The sequence below is a fragment of the Sminthopsis crassicaudata genome, chromosome 4, assembly GCF_048593235.1.
Source record: "Sminthopsis crassicaudata isolate SCR6 chromosome 4, ASM4859323v1, whole genome shotgun sequence".
In the NCBI taxonomy this organism is placed as follows: Eukaryota; Metazoa; Chordata; class Mammalia; order Dasyuromorphia; family Dasyuridae; genus Sminthopsis; species Sminthopsis crassicaudata.
Window position 1 is genome coordinate 59,892,129 of NC_133620.1, and position 21,557 is coordinate 59,913,685.

General features: G+C 30.6%; 1 protein-coding gene across 6 annotated transcripts in view; it reads left to right on the top strand.

The window, feature by feature from the left end:
- Window positions 1–21,557, top strand: part of DNM3 (dynamin 3) — a 562,491-nt gene that overhangs the window by 143,526 nt on the left and 397,408 nt on the right. For all 6 annotated transcript variants that reach the window (XM_074308351.1, XM_074308353.1, XM_074308348.1 and 3 more), the window contains exons 5-10: window positions 7,256–7,354; window positions 7,902–8,062; window positions 9,245–9,387; window positions 12,995–13,130; window positions 15,513–15,580; window positions 19,688–19,826. In XM_074308351.1, the coding sequence (XP_074164452.1) occupies window positions 7,256–7,354; window positions 7,902–8,062; window positions 9,245–9,387; window positions 12,995–13,130; window positions 15,513–15,580; window positions 19,688–19,826 (746 nt within the window). The remainder of the gene's footprint in view (window positions 1–7,255; window positions 7,355–7,901; window positions 8,063–9,244; window positions 9,388–12,994; window positions 13,131–15,512; window positions 15,581–19,687; window positions 19,827–21,557) is intronic.

Genomic DNA, 21,557 nt, shown 5'->3' on the forward strand with positions numbered 1-21,557 from the left:
TAAAAATCAATGAACAAAAATATTTTTCTTTTTATCTCACCACTGTGAAAAAAGGAAAACAAAACTCTTGTAACAAAAATGAAAATTTAAGCAAAACAAAACCTCTTATTGGCCAGGATTTTAAATTGAGCAACACAGATATGTTACAATTTATATGAGTTCAAATTACATTAAATTCAATTTAATGTGAATTATAAAATGAAGTCAGGTTACATTTTATGTGAGCTAAAAATTAAGTTAATTTAATTCATACAAGTTGCTCAATGACATTATTTCAGCAGTCTGTACTATATGCTATTGAGTGTGGATGCAAAATGCTACTGCATACATATTACAAATAGTTATTTTAATGTTTTTAAACTAGTCCTTAACACAATGGACAAATGCAAGAACATTTCAGAGGGAAACACAGCCAACACGAAAAAGAAAAGGCTTATTATTAGATAACACAAAAATTGATTAAATAGTATGAATTTGATTAGAGTAACTCTAAAATAGGATGAGGCATAGAATGCTGACTTGATGGTATAGAACATTATAAAATAAGTAGGACTATTTCCAAAGACGATTGTGAGAAAAGAAAAAAAAACAACTATGTGTTTTAAAATCTTTATAGCAGTTTTCTTTGTGGTGGCAAATAATGAGAAATTGCAAAGATGCCCATCAGTTGGGGAATTTTTGAGCAAGTTGTGGTATATGATTGTGATGATTATGACTATTTTCTTAGAAACAATAAGCTCAATGGTTTTAGAAAATTATGAAAATACTTACATGATAATGAAGAATGAAATTAACAGACCCAAAAGATCATTGTGTATAGCAACAACATTGTTGTCTTAAGAATTACTTTGAATGAATAAGTCATTTTGACTATTAAATACCCAACTTAACTATAAAGGACACATGAGAAGGGTTGTTATCTGCATTAATATATATTATATTCAATGTATAATAAAATATATTAATACATAATGTATTTTTTAAAAGTTATAGCAAGTTGTACATGATAGGGTTACAGTTTCATGTACATATTTTTGTTGTACTATCTTATGGAAATGCTTGTTTTATTCTATAAATTTAACAAATTAAAATAAAATAAGACATATCAAAGAAATAAAAGAAAAAAGGTCAAGTTGCACCAGCTTTGTGGTTTGTAAATAACTCCAATAAAAAGATATGCCATGATGAGAGTAATAAAGTATCTCTAATTGCATGAATGAAAACTGCAATAAAAAGCATATTCCTCTTTGCAAAAGAACTGTTCAGACAAGCTTCAATTTATTTAAGGAAGTAAAAGGAAATGAAAAAGAAGTGCATTGTAAAGAAACTTTTAGTCTAAGAATTGGCTGGTTTTATTGCTTTAAAAATTAAGTTCAGTTGTATTGTGTTAAAATTACTGGAGAAGTAAATGAGATACAGATGAGGATGTAGCTGCTAAATATTCTGCTGTTTTAAAAAATAATTGAAGATGGACACACTGATCAACAAATTTTTAATGAAGATGAAATAAACTTTTTTTTTTTCTGGGGAAAGGATTACTTCTAAGAATTAAAAAAATTCAACCTGGATTTAAAATGCCAAAGGATTATCAAAAATTCTTATGGAAACAATGCAGTAAAAGATTTTAAACTAAAACTAATTTTTGTTTATTATTGAAATCCTCAGATTCTGAGAACCCACACTGATCTATTGCTTCTTGCTCTTTGGATATCACATAAGATAACATAGTTGTCTAGAACTATTTCAAAGGCAACAATGTGCCATAATTTATTTAATTATTCCCTAATCAATGTCCATCTGTTTTGTTTTGTTTCTATTGTTAGGAAATGTGTTGCTATGAATAATTTTTTTTGCATAAGAAACCTATAATCAAATTCTTTAGAATTTATGGCACAGAGTTGGATATCTGGATTGAAATTATATATTATAGTTTCTTGTTTAGTGTAATTTTACATAACTTTCCAAAATTATCATACCAACTTTGGCTGTTTTTCCACATAGATTATGCTTATATTTTGTCGTCTTTACCAATTTTTTGGGAGATGAAACCTCAGAGATGATTTAATTTGCAGTTACCGAATTTTAACTATTTTGAGATATTTTTCATACAGTTTATAATAGTTTTCATTACTTTTCAAAACTCTATATCTTGTGCATTTATTGATTGGATAATGACTATTGAACTAATATTAGAATTAATTTCTCTATATATTTGAGATATCATTTCAAACTGTTAAGAGAAGCTTACAGTTAAGAGAAAGGAAGCTAACTTAGCTGCTAAAAGTGTGAGTTACCCTAAGAGTGAGACAGAAGGAGGTTCCAGGCAGTTCAAACCACTACTAATGCCTCAGCTGGCACTTTCCTAAGGATCTTTGTGAGGACAGCCTAATTTTTTGTGCTCGTTTATACTAGGAAAATAAATTTTTGAATGTAGGAACTACCTTACTTTTATCTTTCCTATGTCTATAATGAGCATTTAATGTTCCTTTCATTCCTTGATTTATTTGGTATTCATTCATTTTCAAGATGTTTGAAACAAATATGTTCATTCTTGTTGAAAACAGTCATTTCTAGGTATATTTGTTCACAAAAAACCTTTATTTCATATAAACATAATTATTATTTTGTTTTTTAATAAAGAAACCAATTCCTTATTTAATTGTGTTATATTGGTGTATATTTTATACATGGTGACTTCAATGTAAAAGTATATATATAGATTAAAAAGACAAAAAAAAGTATTGGTAATTATGGATCAGGAAAAGGAAGGAACCAAAGGTGACATGTAGGGTTCATATTATTAATATTTTCTTTGAGACAAAAATCATAAAAATATGTCAGGTACAAAACTATCATAAAATTTTTATTAAATTTAAAGGATAGGAAATAGCTTATTCAATAATTCCTGAATGCATTTCTATGTACAGTCAGACTGCTGATGAGTTAGAGCAAAGATCAAAATTAACATAAAGCTAGAAGAAGAAATAATCAAAATGAGAAAAACTATAGTATACAATTAAAACAACTCGACCTTTAAAATGAGTTATTGATATCTCAAATTGGATAGTACATGGAGGAAAAGATATTGACTGTGATTTCCACTGTTTTATATGTAAATTTAGGTTTTCCACCTGTGATTAGAGAAGTCTAATATCATGTTACTCAACCAATATTTGATTTGCTTGGCAAGTGGAAAGGTCTGGCACCCATGACAAAACTCCTTTAAAATATAACTACATTTGCAAAATCTTAGGAAGAATGACAGTGGAAAATTATAAACAGTACTGCTTTTTAGACCAATGAGAAGTAATGGTGTGGTGAAAATGTTTAAAGGAAGCTTGGTGAAAGACTCAGACATTAATCTCACAGACATTTAATAATAAAAATTTGATGGAAGACAACAGATGCAGTATGGGAAAGATTTGAAGCTTTTAATAAAACCAAATATTTGTTAGCATCAAGTATTTTGGAGCCAGTACATGTGTACTTATAGTATCAAATGTATTGTTAGAAAAAAGTGGAAATGGCACTGAAGAAAAAAAGTAGATTAGAAATAGAGTAAGACAACTAAATATATAAATAAATATATATGTGTGTATATATATATTTCTATGCTTAAGAAAACACAGTTTTGAAAATATTGCTTGATTAATTCCTGAAATAAATGAAAAAAAATTAAAGGTAAAGAAAACCTTACACTTTGTTTAAAAAATTAAAGGAATATTAACAACTTATCCATAAATATGTACTTTCTCATATATATGAAAATGTTACATAAAAAATCTACACATAAATTGATCCTATCTTAGATGAGAGTATTAGAAAGGACTCAGATAAGTTTTTTGCAGTGATGCTCTATGATAGAACCCATCATTGCTATCACACAACTGACAGGACAGAATATAAGAGCCCAGTGTACTTATTGTTTGCTGACTATTAAAAAAAACATTTGATTTAGTTTCCTTAAAGGCTCTCTATCATTTTTTCCATGAAAAAGGTATTTTAAAATTTTGAAAAATTTTCAAATTTACTGAAATATATAATAGAAAAAAATCGTGTTTGATAACTCCCCTGATCATTAGTAGCCCATAAAGCATGGAATAAGAACTATGCTCACTAAAATGTTTGCTATCATGTAAGAGTAATACTACAGGATCTGAGAAATTTCCTATAGATGGTGAGGTCTGCTAGATTCTTCTGCTTGAAAATGATTTTTCTGATTATTTGACATCCTAGGACATGGTCAAAATTCTTAAATAATATCCAGTATCCCTCAAAAGAATTTAATCTATCTATACATACAGTAAAAACCAAATGAATAAAAAATTTTGAGTGGCCAGAATGGTATAAACTAAGAACAAAAACTTAGAATTCATACATACCTGCACACACATACACACACTTATGTATGGGTATGTATTTTGGGTAGACACTACAAATGTTAGAATTTTATAGAAGGAAGAGAAGACATTGGAAGACTTTGCATTGCTCTTTAAACAACTCCAATTATATACAGAAGAAGAACCAGTAAATAAATTATTAGGAAACATATTATCAAATTGGTTTTGGGAAATGTGAAATCAAAGTAACCTAGCCAGAAGAGGTATACAGGCTGCAACAACAGAAAGGGAAGAGCATTGCTGTTGTTGGACAAGGTAGGACTGGGGACTGTAGCCAAGATCAACCAAGCACAGATGGCAAAGCATCCTGGAGTGGTAATCACCAAAACAATAACCAGCCATATTAAAGGAAGACATGGATAAAACTGGCATAGATGCTATGGCAATCTAACTTGCAGGATGACATTAAATGGGAAAGTGATTCTCTATTGCTATGAGATGATTATTTTGTAAGAGACTTTTAGTGAACATAACATAATTGTGTCCTATTGTATGTAGTGGTTGATTTTATTTTCTTGTCTAATTTTCTCCTCACTATTCTGATAAATGTTTAGATGTCAGTGTTTTTCACAGATAAGACTGAAATTGAAGAAGTGGACACTTTCTTTCTTTCATAGTGATGTCTGTGACAAGTAGTTTTTTTTCTACTTTATTCTTCCTTTTTTACCTTTTTGTTAGATATATTTTTAAATTTAATATTTTCCTCAGTTATATTCAAAAGAAAAAATTTTACACTGGTTTTAAAATTTTTGAATTCTAGATTCTCTCCCTTATCCCCATCTACAATTAAGAAATTACTTGTGAAGTTATACATAGTATTTCCATAAAAGTCAAGTTGTGGAAAAAATACAACTTCCACCCTAAAGAAAATTTATTTTCCATTCATCTCAACAGTATATATTACTATTGTCATTTTATCCTCACCCCAATAACTCTCTCTATGTTTCCCCTCTCATCTTTATGAAATAACTTTCTTAACCCTTTCTTTAGATCAATTTCTTTTAAACTAAAGTATACTCTTTATTATTCTAGTTGTAAATCTATCCCATCAAATCTTGATGATATGTATATATGTATATATATGTGTAAAACATTATATATTATGCTAAATAGTCTATTTTATGTGTTATGTATTGATATATAGAATTACATGTTATTCCTTTCATCTATTATTTTGTATTTTAAACTAATGAAATTTCTTTTTATCTTGCTGACATTATACCCATTTTCTTTCAAAGTATCCAGTTTTATGATCAGTATAATATATAGTCATTTCAACCTCCCTCTCCCCCTCTAAAAAATTCATTTAAAACCCTCTTGATCAGGTATAGAAATTTTCTATACATATGTTTTCTTCTATCCCTTTTTTATGAGTTCATCAATCTGGTATCTTAATCCAGAAAAACAAATATTGTCTTTTTATACCAGCAATTCACTTCTTATAACCTCTTTTCACTTTCAGTCTTGATCTTTAACTTTGGATACTTCTTCAAAAGGTCTGTTTTTTTCCTTTATGGGAAGAACTTTAATTCATGTTATATAGCTTCACCTTAGTAATGGAGTCTCTGGTTCAAAGAGTATGGACATTTTAGTCTCATTTATATAATTACAAATTCCTTTCCAAAATGGTTGTACCATTTCATAGGACCAATATTATATTGTGTTCCTATCATTCTGCTACCTCTCTAATATTTACTTGCTATCTTGGTATCTTATTTTCGCCAATTTATAGAGTGTGAGATGAAAATTCAGGCTGTTCTGATAGGCATTTCTCTTATTATTGGTAATTGAGCACTCTTTAATGTAGCTGTGAGTATATTGCACTTCTTTTGAGAAATGTTAATTTATGTCCTTCGCTCATCCATTGGAGAATGAATATAAGATATAATATATGTGGGTAGGAGCATACATAGACATACACACCTACCCACTAAGTATTTATTTATCTTGGATACCAAATCTTATCTAAAATTTTTGATAAGGATTTTTTTCTCCTCTTATGACCACTTCCCATCTTATTCTAGGTTCATTAATTTTGGCTGTGCCCTCACTTTGTAGGTTAGATGCTATCTCTTGCTCTTTCCCCCTTCCCACCAAGTTGTCAGTCCTTCTTTGTTCATATGATCTTCTATTTATTTATCAATGTACATGTATTCTCCAGATAGAATGTAAGCCCTTATTTCCTTTTGTTAATAATGCCTTATAAAAACTGATACAAATTGAATAAATTTTTATTTAATTGAGTTAATATAGGGCAAATTTTGAGGAACTTGTACCCTGAAGCTTTATAAATGGTGAAACATTCAACATAATGAAAAATTGTCAAAATATATGATACACATTACTTTTCTGAAGAACAGTGAAAAGAATAATCTATGTTTTAATGAAATATTTTTTCAGTCAGCTTAATAACAACACAATTATATTTATTATTTTTATAATTGATATAGTTCAGGAAGAAATATAAAAACACAGCACTTGCTCATATATAACTTTCATTCTAAAAAAGAGGTGGGCATACATTGACATATATAAAAGAAAACATATTTTGATAATACAAAATTTATTTTCCTTTTTTTTCCAGTGAGGGCAAAAATATTGATATGTGAATTCAAAACATTGTTATTAGGCTGTAAGATGACAGTAATGTAAAGAGGAAACTATGAAAATGAAGAACAAAAAAAATAATCAAAATTAAGGCATACATGGTGGAATAAGGAAAGAAGGAAACGCTCAATTTGCTATTAGATTTGGCCTAACAAAGCTTGATTGGAGAGAGATAATTTTGTACAATAATGCTTGTATTTGGATATATTATAATCTGGATTTGCTGTTGCTGTTTGTTTATCATACAGGTCTTAGAACTATTGGCGTCATCACCAAACTAGATCTCATGGATGAAGGAACTGATGCAAGGGATGTTCTGGAAAATAAATTGCTTCCTCTTCGAAGAGGTAATACCATGGTGTCCTAAAAATCATCTGATAATATAAAAAATATAAAGGATTTAGGCAGCTGTTGGTAGTACCAATTTTAATGCACTTTTTAGTTGAAAAAGTTAAAATTTTCCTTGGTCAATTATGAAATGTGGGTCTGGTCTTTATCACAGTAGAACAAATATATTGAAAATTATCTAGAGTAAGAAGTATCCCTTTAAATTTCTGAACAAGGAGAGCAGAAAAGGAAAAAAATGAAAAGGACTCAATGGAGGGTATATGGATTTAATATAGATTTCATGATAATAGTAAAGTTACTTAACTGGTTTTTTAAAAATTTACCTAACTGCTAAATGGACATAGCTATTTCCATAATTTCAGAGAGACTTAATAGTCTAAGATTCTATATGAAATTCATAATTCTTTGAAGTAAAAGATCTCTCCTTTCCTCAAAAGTATATTATCTAGCATTATATATACATTAGCATATATGCATGTGTATAAAGTATTATCATGCTTTATTGAATCATGGATCCTAAAAGTTGAATGTTGTTGCTTATTTTAGGTTATGTGGGCGTAGTAAATAGAAGTCAAAAAGACATTGATGGAAAGAAGGACATTAAGGCAGCTCTACTGGCAGAAAGAAAATTTTTTCTTTCCCATCCAGGCTACAGACACATTGCTGATAGAATGGGAACACCACATCTTCAAAAAGTTCTAAATCAGGTGAATGTCAAGATATTTCTTCTTCATCTACATCCTTTTAATTATTAGATAAATTATATGCTGAAATTGTAAAAGTAAATATTATTTTATCAGCTCCCAGAAAATGTGATGGGTCATTGTGTTTGATCAAATTTCTTAACTATTTCACAATTATATTCTTTTAGAACTTGTTATTCAATAAAATTGTTCTCCAGGTCCTGCTTACTTCATTCTACATTGATTCATAAAGTCTTCCCAGATTTCTCTGAAACTGTTCTATTTGTTTATCATTTAGAGCACAATACTATGTTCCACTATTCTCCAAGTGATGGTAGTTTTTTTTTTTTATTTTTGCTAGTTTTTTGTTACAAATAATGTTCTAGCATAAATATGTTTTATATACATATATTTTACTTCTTTCTTTGATAATTTTAAGTGTATATAATTATATAATTATATCTGAGGCAAAGGGTATATGCAGTTTAAGTTAATGTCAGTCATTAAGCAACTATTATGTGGTAAGCACTGTTAAGTAAGCACTGGGTATAGAAAGTAAGACAAAAAGCAGTCTCAGCTCTAATTCTAAAGGGAAAAAAAGAAAACTGGCCAACAAGTACATATAAAAAGATATAATAATAATAATAATAATAATAATAATAATAATAATATATAATACTTTGTCTACCAGGTGCTTTAAAAGTATTATCTTTTTTTCATTCTCACAACAACCTTAGGAAGTAAATGCTATTATTATTATTATTGTTATTTTATAGATGAAGAAACTGAGGCAAACAATTTAAGTGCCTTGTACGGGGTGATACGATTCATAAATATCTGAGGTTGGATTTGAACTCAGATCTTCCTTACTTGTGCCACAACTACCTGGCATATAGTGGGTGATTAATAAATATCTGATTGATAGCAGGCATGGGATGAGGTGGAGTACAGCATGATCGAACTTTATTGCAGAAAATGCAGTATGCAAAACTTCATCTTGATGTCACATATTTTCTTAGCATCAGATAATAAATGAAGGGAACAAAATCAAGGAAGTGCACCCAAATTGTTACATCCTATCCTATTCACATATAACAAGATACATCTGGTATTTCCAGAGTTCGAATGATTATGAAAATAGCACACATTAATTTTTACCTTAATAAATAATGTTAATCCATTATCATTGTGACTTTTTTTTTCTAGCAACTTACTAACCATATTCGAGATACATTGCCAAGCTTCAGAAGTAAGCTTCAGGGACAGTTACTTTCCATAGAACATGAAGTAGAAGCCTACAAAAACTTCAAACCGGAAGATCCAACAAGAAAGACAAAGGCTCTACTGCAGTGAGTCCTTGCTGTCTTGTCCTGTTTATAAACTCACCCTTTCAGTTTGATTTTTTGACTTTTGATTGTTATTGTCATTTATTAGTATATATGTGAATATCCTGGTACTTTCTGTTCTTTAGATGTTTAGATATTTAGTCTCACTCTGTTATTATATTCTTAATTATTTTGTTTCTTCATTTTATGTTGTGATTTGGATCATTTCATTCAATTAATTAACAGGTTTAATACTCATTATGCTATCTTATTTTTGTTTTTGTCTTTGAGCTCTACAAGTAGGAATGCTCTTGTTTGAGAATATAAATTAAATATAAAATCATAATGTTAAAATAAAGATGTAATTTATTTTCCATCCAAGCTGATGGATTCTCATGAAATCTCTTCAAGGACCCTTACTTGTCTCTGTTTCTTAATTTTTTTTTTTGCTTTTTTATGTTAATAATTCTTGGAAATGTCATTGTTAATTATTTTAGTACATTGCTTCTTCAGGACTGCCATAAACTTCCCAAGAGATTTTGACTTCTCTGTTGTGAATTCTCCCTTCGGTGATGTTGATTACAACCATTCAAAGCCTTGGAAGATGTTTTCATGATGTGTTGTGGCTAAATGTGTTTCAGTACTTTGTGGTGAATCCTCCTAGTCATGAGCTTTGTTGAACTTAGCTACTGTTCCCTAGACAGCATTTCACAACTGAGTCCTTGCTCAATCAATGTCTTTTCCATACTGATAGGACTTTTCAAGAAATTGTATGCTCTTATAGTCTTTGTGTTCTCAATGTCTGTCTGAGCCATGATGAAACATGAGGGCAATACTTTAGTGTTAATATACTTCACTTGGAGCATTGTTAAACACCTACTAAATGATCCATCACCACTGGGTGAGACACAGGGTATAAAGGGACAAAGGTGATATTGTCCCTGTTCTCTGCTCTCAAGGAATTTATTTCTCTCTAAGGAAACAGCATAGACATATATTAGTAAATTTGATAGAGTAAGATATCTATACACATGCATAAATATATATATATCTCCATATATGCACATATACATGTATATGAATGTCTCTCTATAAATGTATACATGTAGCATATTTGCATACATATATGTGTATATGTACATTCACATATATATCTACACACATATGCATACAGATATATAAAATAAATACAAATTATTTTAAGAACACTAGTAGCTGGAAAGATCAGAAAAAAAAACTTTATATAGATAGTGGCTTTTTAACTTGCTTTTGATGTGAACTAAAGATTTAAAGAGATGAAGTTGAGGAAGGTCTGCTTTTCAATCAGAGGTTCAGCCTTTGTAAAGGCATGGAGATGGGAGATGGGTTGTTCAGGGTGGGTAGCAACAACTAGGTAGTATAGAATGAATGTAAAGTACACATAGAAGGCTAATTTGGATAAATCTGATAAAAATTGGAGTAAGATTGATAAAAACTTTAAATGCCAAACCAAGTTCATATTTTTCCCCTAGAAACAATAGGGATTTACAGGAGTTAATAAATGCATATCGAATGGGGAGTATCAAGATTATGTACCTATATTTTATGAGAATCACTTTGTCAATTGTGGGATCAGAGAAACAGATGGGTTGAAACAGAGAGAGAATGTACAAAGTGACCAATTCAGAGACTGTTGCAACAATCTATATGAGAGGTAATGAGGGCTATCTATCATGGTAGCCTTGTAAGGAGAGAGATGGAATGAATAGGAGAGATATTAAAGTAGAATCAAGACTTAAAGCTGTATTAAAATGTGCTACTTTTAAAAGAAGTTTTTAATTTTTTTATAACTATAATATCTAATTAGCAAGGAAATGAAAGTATATTTCTTTATTAGAATTTCTTTATTAGAATTAAAATTTGACTGTCATACAGCATTAGCTATCTCTGCTAGATTTTGTCCTCAATCAATCCACAAATATTTGTTACAGATTTACTTTGGCAGATACTGTGTTAAGCTCTGGGGATTAAAAGAAAAAAACAAAAACAGTACCTACTCTCAAAGAATTGACATTCTAATGAGGGAGAGGACATGTACATAAAGAGGTACAGATAAGATACATAAGATAAGATACCTTGGACTGTTACCTAGTAGGGTTAGGCTCTGATTAATAGGGAAAGGGAAAATCAAGTCTGCCTTTTTTTCAATGAGAAATTTGAGCTGAGTTTTAAGGGAATCCAGGTATTCTAAGAAGTAAAGGTTAGAATAGAGTGCCATGCTTATTCCTTAATATTAGATTGTATTATTATTCAAAAGGAGTCATGTGTGAGATCAGTATGGCTGAATTATGGAGTACCTGGGGAGAGTAAGAAGGTTAGGCTAAGGAGGGATAAGATTGTAAAGATCTTCCAATGCTAAATGGAGTAGTTTATATTATTTAAAGAAACAACATGGAGGCTTTTTGTCTTTATTTGAGTTTATTGAGTAGAGAGGTGACTTAGGTCTGTGCTTTAGATAGAAGCACTTTGGAAGTTGTGTGCAAGATTAATTATGTCAGAGAGGCTAATGGAGAGGCTATTGCAAAATCTAGGTGAGAAGTGATGAGGGGGCACCGTGTTGGTTGAGAGAAGGAATGTATATGAGATGCATCATATAGAAAACTATATGTGATTCAGCAACTGATTGGACTTGTGGGATGAATAGTAGTGAGAAACTAAAGATGGCAGTGAGGTTGTGAGTTTGACTCACTTAGAATATGAGATTGAGTGCTCTTAAAAATCTTAGGAAGTTCAGAAGAGTGATGGGTATTGAAAGATAATACATGGAGGTCGTCTAACATTCCTCAGTCTCCTTTACTGAGTCACAATTCATTTAATAAACTTGAACTGTGGTTATTTCCTAAAGTTCTATCCTAGACCCCATTATCCTTTCTACTAAGCTAATTCTATAGAAAAAAGGAAGTAAGCTTAGTCTGCTATGCCCTATTCTTGATGAATCCAGATTGATTTTTATGTTTGCTGATTTCCTTTCCAGATTTTCAGCAACAGTCATTATAATGATCCATTCTAGAATTTTTCTCAGCAAAGTTGATTTCACTGGCTCATAGTTTGTAATCTTTGTCTCTCCTCCCTTTTTGGTTGTTGAAAATCAGGACAACATTGTTTTTCTCTAATCTTGTGTTATCTCTTTCATTTTCATGATCATTCAAAAATCATTAACAGCCAACCAGCTGTTAATTAACATCTGCCAGTTCTGCCAGAAATTTCAAGATGAAGTTCAACTAAGCCAAGTGCCTAAAATTCAGGAGAGACCAAATACTCTCATAGAGTGTCTCCTTACTATTATGAAAATAGAAATATTACTTAAATATTTTAACAGTTCTAATCAAATGGATAGAATTAATTTAAGGGTAAGTAGGAATTTTAAGTATTTATGCCACCTTAAGTTGTATTTGCTGTATAAACAGTATACTTGTATATTTCCTTAGAGTTGAAAAACTTGCATTCTTAATTTTGCCAGTAGGTGCCACTAAATACACTAGGAAAAAAATATCTAGGAATAAATGTAGTAAAAGTCAGTGCAAAAAAGGGAAGAATCTTCAACTTAACTTCAACAACATTTGAGTTAAGCTTTTTTTCTTTAATATTATAGGATGGTTCAGCAGTTTTCAGTGGATTTTGAGAAGAGAATTGAAGGATCAGGAGATCAAGTAGATACCTTGGAGCTCTCAGGTGGTGCAAAAATAAACCGCATTTTCCATGAACGATTTCCTTTTGAGATTGTAAAGGTTTGTGCATGTGCTAGAAATTATTTCTTGCTCTTCTGGCTTTTTTTTTTGCTACTATTAGAAGCTCTGTTGATATTAGATTATATAAAAAAGGAGGGCAGAAACTAGATTTTCTAATGAAACCTTCATTACTTGTGAATAAGTGGCAGAAGAATATTACTTTTTGGTAATTATTACCTATATTAATAGAATTTCACTCCACATTTGGTATTGTGAGAGACTTTGTCTTTGCCTTAAATATTTCTGCTTTTTTTTTTCAAAAGATCAAAACTTTTACCTCTTCTGAGATAGATTCACATATTTTTCTCTTCTTTCCCTTTTTTAATATAAATATAACTTAATGCTTTAAATAAAAATTCATTAGGCATATACAATTTTGAATAACAGTCATGAATACCCACAATTTCAAAAAAATTTCTATTTCCATTTGCAATTTGGCTTTTATTAGTTCAGTATTAATTTTTCCATTGAAAATTTTAAATAGTAGTTCAAAGCTAGAAGAATAAAAGAATAAAAGAAAAAAGAAAAAAAAAGAATAAAAGATTTGGGTTTCAATTCAACAAACATTTATTAAGTACCTGCTTCCTAACAAGTTAATAACAGAAATTAGGTAAAATTTCATTCAGGCTTTAAAATGATAATTTATACATTTGTTTTCCTTTCAATAAACTAAATATCTGAGTATGACAACTATGATATGTCACTTTTAGTTTGGCCTTACAACAATCCTGTAGCGTGAATATTAGGCCTATTTTTTAATCACTATTTTGCTTATGGGAAAAGTCAGTATCAGGCATATTAAGTGATTTGTCCATTCATTTTCAGCTAATAAATGTTAAGAAATAGAATTTGAATCCAGATCTTCCCAGTTCTAGAGCCAATATTCTCTCTGTTCTATGCCAAATCACCATTTTTTACAATGGAGGAAATACAGATTATGTAATTTAAGAGATGGGGACACCTGTAGTAAGAGACAGAAGACTTCAGTTTAAATACATTCTTCTACTTACTTATTGATTGTTTATTTGCCTTTGGGTAAATAACAGGATTAATTTAGAGCTAGGTGGAACTTTAAAGGTCATTAAATTTAACCACATAATTATACAGGTGAGGAAACCTTGACCCTGAGAAGTTCTAGGATTTGCTATGATTCAAACAAGGAGTTTGAATTTATGTCCAGGTCCTTTATTCAAATTCAGCTACTTTATTTCTAAATCCATGCTCTTTTCACTGTCCCATGATGCCCTGGGCCTCAATTACCTCATCTGTCAAGAGAGAATAATGATACTTTGCTTGTTTCAAAGCAGAAGGTTAGATCACAAGAATTTGAGAGACTTCTTTAAGTTCTAATTCATCTAAGTATATAATTTAAAATATATCCAGCTGAAGTTAGCGTTAGTATCAAATAAAAAAAAATCAAAAGAACCTGGAAACTCAGAATTTGTTACAATAATGTATTAGTCCAACATTAAAGACTATAAAGATTTTTAAAACCAGAAAGGACCTTTGAGATGATCTCTATCTCTATGAACTTTCTTGTATAAAGAAAATTCAAATATTTCATTTATCTATGCCATCTTCAAAGGAAAATGTAATGGCAACCAAGAAATGATAGTTATTGTTAATATAAGAATAGATGACATACTGAAAACGTATGATAGGTAATACTATGCCTTCTTCAACAAAATTAATATTTTGAGTAGCAGCAGTATCTTTGAATGTCAGAGGACAAAATAAGAGATGAATCCTTTAAAATAGCCTGCCTTACTTGTATGATAGTAAGAAAAGAATTTTTTATTCTTTAGTGTAAGGAGGAATTCCTCCTACTGATGTACATTTTAGTCTATCTATGAATTAATAGATGAGAAACTAGGGAATTGCCTAGAGGTCAAATGATTTGTTCAGAGAGATATAGCTAGTAAATGTCAGTGGCAGTATTTGACCCTAGGTCTAGGAAACTCCATGATTATAGCCCAAGCTAATCCTACTCGTTTTCAATTAATTTGTGGTCCTGGATGTTTATTATATGTAATTTTATTGCACCATAATCTGAAAAAGATGCATTTACTATTTCTGCCTTTTTGCATTTGATTTTTAGGTTTTCATGTCCCGATACATGGCTAATTATTGTGTAGGTTCTATTCTATCCTTATTTGTAACAGTGACCAATGCAGTATTCTAAAAATCAACCAAAACACTGGTTTTATCCTTATCTTTGAATTTTGTGTAAATAAAAGTTATGAACTTCTGTTTTAGATAAGAAACATGAAACATGTGTTATGAATAACACATTTAAGCCATGCTTATTCCTTAATATTAGATTGTATTATTATTCAAAAGGAACTAAGCAGAATATATTCATACCTCATTTTGTTTTCCTAGATGGAGTTTAATGAGAAAGAACTGAGAAGAGAAATAAGCTATGCAATCAAAAACATTCATGGTATCAGGTGAGTGATACATAAATTTCCTTGTCTTCCATTATTGTTGCCAAAAAGAAAATGAACACATGTGGTTTTTTCATCAAATGATAATAATACATAGAAGCAGGAGTCATTAATAGGAAATCCTATTTCTAGTTTCTGTAATGATACTCTTCTATTTTCTTGCAACCAATTGCTTTTATATAGATTGATTTTAGTTACTCTCCTTTTCCTTTTTTTTTTTGCACAGAAATGTGGGGTCTTCCAATAAAGTAGATCACACTGTATCCATTATATGCCATGAAGTACTATGCATTAAGCTCTTTTTTTCAACTTTGCTAGCTATTTTAGATGATCTGGGATCTCTTTGTCTCTCTCTTATTAAGTTAACTATTAATCTCAGGCTCAATTTGGGAAGACATTAGGGATAGGAATAGAAAGATATATGTATGCATATATGGCTAAGCATATGGGTTTGACTATATTCCAAAATCAAGTGGAGATTTTTTAATATTAATACTTTTGAAATATTTGGACAATTTTCTCTCCTCTACTCTCAATTAGTATTGGCCATAAACAATGGTTTTTCCAGATAAAACTTGAGACTGAGTATGTGTTGCATTCATAATCATACGTATCTTTTTGGGGATATAAGATTTTATTGTACTCATTTTGGAAATATCTGAATTTGGATAAAATAAGTCATTTAGTCAACAAGCATTTATTGACTTGTTAAGTGCCAGGCACTATGTTCAACATTGGGGATAAAAAGAAAGACAAAAAGACAAGATTCCTGTCCTCAAGTTGCTCACAGCCAAATAAAGAAGACCACAAGAACATAATTATATTTGTAAATGGAAGCAACCTGGTGGGGAAGAGTATCACTTGGGTAGGGAAGAATAAGAAAGGTCTCCTGCTAAGTTTTAAAGAAAGAGGAGAGAATAATTTTCTAAGTATGAGACAGTCAATCAGTGCTATAATTGTGAATAAAATTCAAATCTTTTAATTTCCAGACAAAAATTTGCTTTTCATTCATTAAGTATCTAACAGGAGTGCTTTGATGCTCTAGAAAGGAATAGATACATGCTTGTCAAATGAATGATCATTTTGTCTCAATTTGATTTTTTGCCAAAACCCCTCTCTTAGCATCTGGATTATTTTTGATTTTTAAAAAAATCTTTACTTCTTGTTTTTGCGCCCATTTTCTCCTTCTTGCCTTTACAAGCAGTATAGATTTCTTGCTTAGTCCCTGGAATTCAGGTTTAAATCTAAAAGGAGTCCTAGTCTTCATTTAATCCAGTTCCCTCATTTTTACAAAGGAGGAAGCTGAGGCTGACAAGGTAAAGTGACATACTAAGTAGCAAAGATAAAATTTTGTCCAAGGTACTTTTACCAATATTTCTAGGTTCTTTCTATTGTGTAGTACCCTGTCCTTCATTTTATACTTACGCCTTATATCTAGAGGCTGAGATGAATATTCACATCAGATTTTTCTGACCTTGACAGGCTAGCAACATTTTTTGGAGAAAAACTAAAACCAAAAAAAAAACAAAACCCAAAACATTCTATGAGTGCCCCAATTCCACATGGATAATCAATCTCTTTAATTCTCTCTCCTCTTTCTCTCTGTGTCTCTGTGTCTCTGTGTCTGTGTCTGTGTCTGTCTCTGTCTCTCTGTCTCTGTCTCTGTCTCTCTCTCTCTCTCTCTCTCTCTCTCTCTCTCTCTCTCTCTCTCTCTCTCTCACACACACACACACACACACACACACACACACACACACACATTTTTACTCTCTTTACAATCAACTTTGTTATTATTGCTGTTTAGTCATTTGGTCCCTTCTAACTCTTTGTGACTTTGTCTATTAACAGCTCATGGGATTTTCTAGCGAATATATTGGAGTGATTTCCTATTCCCTTTTCTAGTTTTATACAAGCAAGAGTTAAGTGTCTTGCCTATGTGACATCAGGCCCAGTGTTCTATCCTTTGCCCCAACAGGTGTTGACTAGTAAACTTTATCTGACAAGAATAAAGAATCTCCTTAATTTTTTGGTTTATTTTTCCCCAGTCACTTTTATTCCTTTAATATTCTATTCAAAATTAAGCTTAGAATGACCTCTGAATATTAGTTATGCAGATACAAAGATATCTTGCTTTATGTTTTTGAAAAGTTGCATTTCAATTTAAATTGAATTAGTGAATCTATAATATACTAAATGCAATGATTATTTGAACTATGTAAAAGAGTTTGGATGTTTATATTTTGATAGTAACAATGACAAGCCCTACTTATATATGTTTTTTTTAAAGACTTACAAAAAGTTTTCTTCATAATAATATTGCAAGTGTTATTATTTCTGTTTTACAGAACAGGAGACTAAGGCACTGAGATCTTAGTGATTTGTTCTTTATCTCACAGCTAACATGTGTTCAAGGTAGGATACAAACCCAGGGCTCCCAACTTTATGTCTCCTGACATACAACATTATTCTATTTTGTCATGACCCAGAATATTGGCCATGAATATAATTAATCATTTGAGTTATATTTAATTTTCTTATATAGTGTCTATATACTGACAGTATATAGACCATATTCAAAGCCAGAATTTAAAATCCAAACATAATTTTTTTAGAGAAAACTTTCTTTTTGCATAAGTCTAAATTGCAGATAGGAGATCTTCATGGAAGCTGGGCCTGCTGACTAAAAGTCTTTTAGAAGAAGCCTTCTGTGCTTCCTCTTAATACCATAATTTTCTCTTTGAGGTAGATTATATCTAGTGTACCCTGTACACTCTTGTATATGCTTAGTTATTTGCATTTTGTTTATATCATTAGAATGTGAGCTCCTTGAGGGGAAGGGACTATCTTTGTCTTCTTTTTTTTAAATTTCCACTACTTATCACAGTGGCTGGTATATATGTGCTCAATAAATTGTTGCTAACTGAGTGACTGATATAAGGCTATTGAAAAGACAATTAATATATTAGTAAAATTTCTCTTGCATCTGGAGCAAGAAAAAAGGGGGTTAGTTACTTTATTGGTGATCTTTGTAACAGTGGTATGGGACCCTTTGTAAAAATTGAAAATTTGAGCCAGGAATTTAAACTTAGGCTATGGTTTCTTGTAATTTTAACAAATTCACATCTTCTTAGTTGCTTTTGGGAAATACAGTGAGAAAAAAGAAACTTAGAATAATTTAATTTTGAAAATGGAAGAGAACTTAGAGATAATCTAATTCAACCTACTCATTTTATATATGGAGAACTGAGGATCACAAATTTATCTATGTATAATGAGTTGGTGATAGAATTCTTATCATTTCTCATTCATTGTTATTGAATTTTAAGATTTTTGGAATTGTCTTGGATCATTGTAGTAAACAGATTAGCTAATCTTTCACAACTGATTACTATTGCAACATTTCTGTAATTGTATACTATGTTCTCCCAATTCTGCTCATCTCGCTGTGTATCATCTCATATCTATCTTCAAAGATTTTTCTGAAGCATCCACTTTGTGATTTCTTGCAACAAAATAGTATTCCATCACAATCATAGATCACAACTTGTTTGGTCCTTCCCTCAATTGATGGATATACTTTGTTTCCCTTTTTTGCTGCTAGAAAGACATATACAATAAATATTTTTGTACAAATAGGTCTTGTTTCTTCCTTTTTGTATCTCTTTGAGATATAGACCTAATAGTGGTATTGCTGGATTAAAGAGTATGTCCTTTGGGCATAGTTCCAGATTGTTCTTCAGAATGGGTGGATCAATTTATGAATCCACCAGTTAGTGTCTCTATTTTCCCATATTCCCTTATTAATTGTCATTTTTCTTTCCTTGTTAAATCTACTTTTGTATGATACTTTAAAGCAGTGGTATTCTTTTCCAACTTTGTATGTACCATTTCACAGATGGGTATCAAACATGAATTGTAGAGACCAATAACATTATTAATAATAACACCATGGAAGTTGCAAATCATTATGTGCCTCAAAATTGCTTTGTATTTTTTAATTACTACAGATGAAATAAACTTAAATACTTTGTTTTTATTACCATAAATGCTATACCAGTTTAAATCTTATTACTAAAAATTTATCTGATATGTTTTATTCTCTATTTACAGGACAGGATTATTTACTCCAGATATGGCATTTGAAGCAATAGTTAAAAAACAAATTGTAAAGCTAAAAGGACCCTCACTGAAGAGTGTAGACCTGGTGATGCAGGAGTTAATCAATACTGTAAAGAAATGTACCAAAAAGGTAACTTCTAAATGATTTCATTATGATCATTATGTGATCATTTGACCTTACAATTCTGTATAGCCTTTGGGAAGTAACTTGTTTCACTAACCACTTTTCAACTCTACTTACCTAGCATCCATCCAAGCATCCATCCATCCATCCATCCATCTACCCATCCATCCATTTATCTATCTATCTATCTATGCTTTGGGACAAGAAAAAGATACTATTTTTATGATACTGAAGAATGGAGTAGAAGGAAATATATCATTGTGGTTACATTGAACTTTTTTTCTGAAGTAAATGAAAAATAACTTTCTGTAGTTCACATTGAGTTGACACCTTGCTCTTGCCCATACATATACTTGGCTAGGAGAGGAATTTTTTCTTGTACATCTCTTTAGTTGGTTTTCAATCAGTAGGGAGCAGACTATTTTAGCATTTTGTTGGAACTTTGGTCTCATCAATGTTGGTGTCCTTATAGTGTGTAGTTCACTATCTACATCATATCCTTTTGTACAACTTCATTCATGAGCTCTCTAAATTTGTTTAGAACAGTGATTTAATTCCAAAGGACTCATGATGAAAAACACTATCTGTTGCTGGAGTGAAAACTGATAAACCCTGAATTCAGATTGAAGCATATTTTCTTTTACTTTTTCCTTTCTTACATTTTTCACCTTTTACAACATGATTAATGTGGATATGTGCTATGCAAATATATATATATATATATATATATATATATGTTTGTTGTTTAGTCATTTTTAAAAATTTATTAATTTCATTCATGAACCCTTTTTCGATTTCCCTGGAAAAATACTAGAGTGGTTTATCATTTCCTTCTCCAGCTCATTTTGCAGATGAGAAACTGAGGGAAATAATACATACATACATACATACATATATATATATATATATATATATATATATATATATATATATATATATATATATATATATATATATGAAATAAGTGCAATTTTCATTCCCCCTCTTCATGGGGGGAGACATGGAAAAGGGTCAGAATTCGGAAATGAAAATACATTTTTATAAAATAGGATTTCTTATTTCATGTGCTCTCTTCTCACACAGCCACATCTTAGTTCAGGTCCTCATCATGTCTCAATTAGAAAATTGTACTAGTCTCCTAATTGGTTTCCCTCTCAAGGTCTCCCTTCTATATTGTTGCCAAAGAGATTGTTCTTAAAACATAGATTTAACCATGTGATTTCCCTGCTCAATAAATTCACTTGTTTTACAAGTATTCCTGCTGTTGTTCCCATTTAATGCTTCACCCAATAATTCTTTGCTACTGTACCATCTGAACCTATCATTTTATGCCCTCCTTCCTGATAATGACTCTTAGCATCCCTCTTTCCTTTCAAAGCTCACCTCAGGTATCACTATCTACATGAAGCATTTCTTTATATTCCCAGATGCTAATAATACTCAGCCCTCCAAATAAATTTTATTATATAGCTACATAATATGTATGAACATATATATATATGCATAGTTATATATATATATTACATATAACATGATAAAATTACATATTATATATAATATTATGTATTATATATTTTCACTTGAGAAAAAGTAAGCTTATTGAGGCCAGGAACATTTCTTTTTTTCTCTTTGTATTCACATATCTGTGATATGGTCTAGGCATTTAGATCAACTAATGTATTGCAGACACATAGACTGACAATCAAATACATCACATGAAATGGACTGATTGAGATT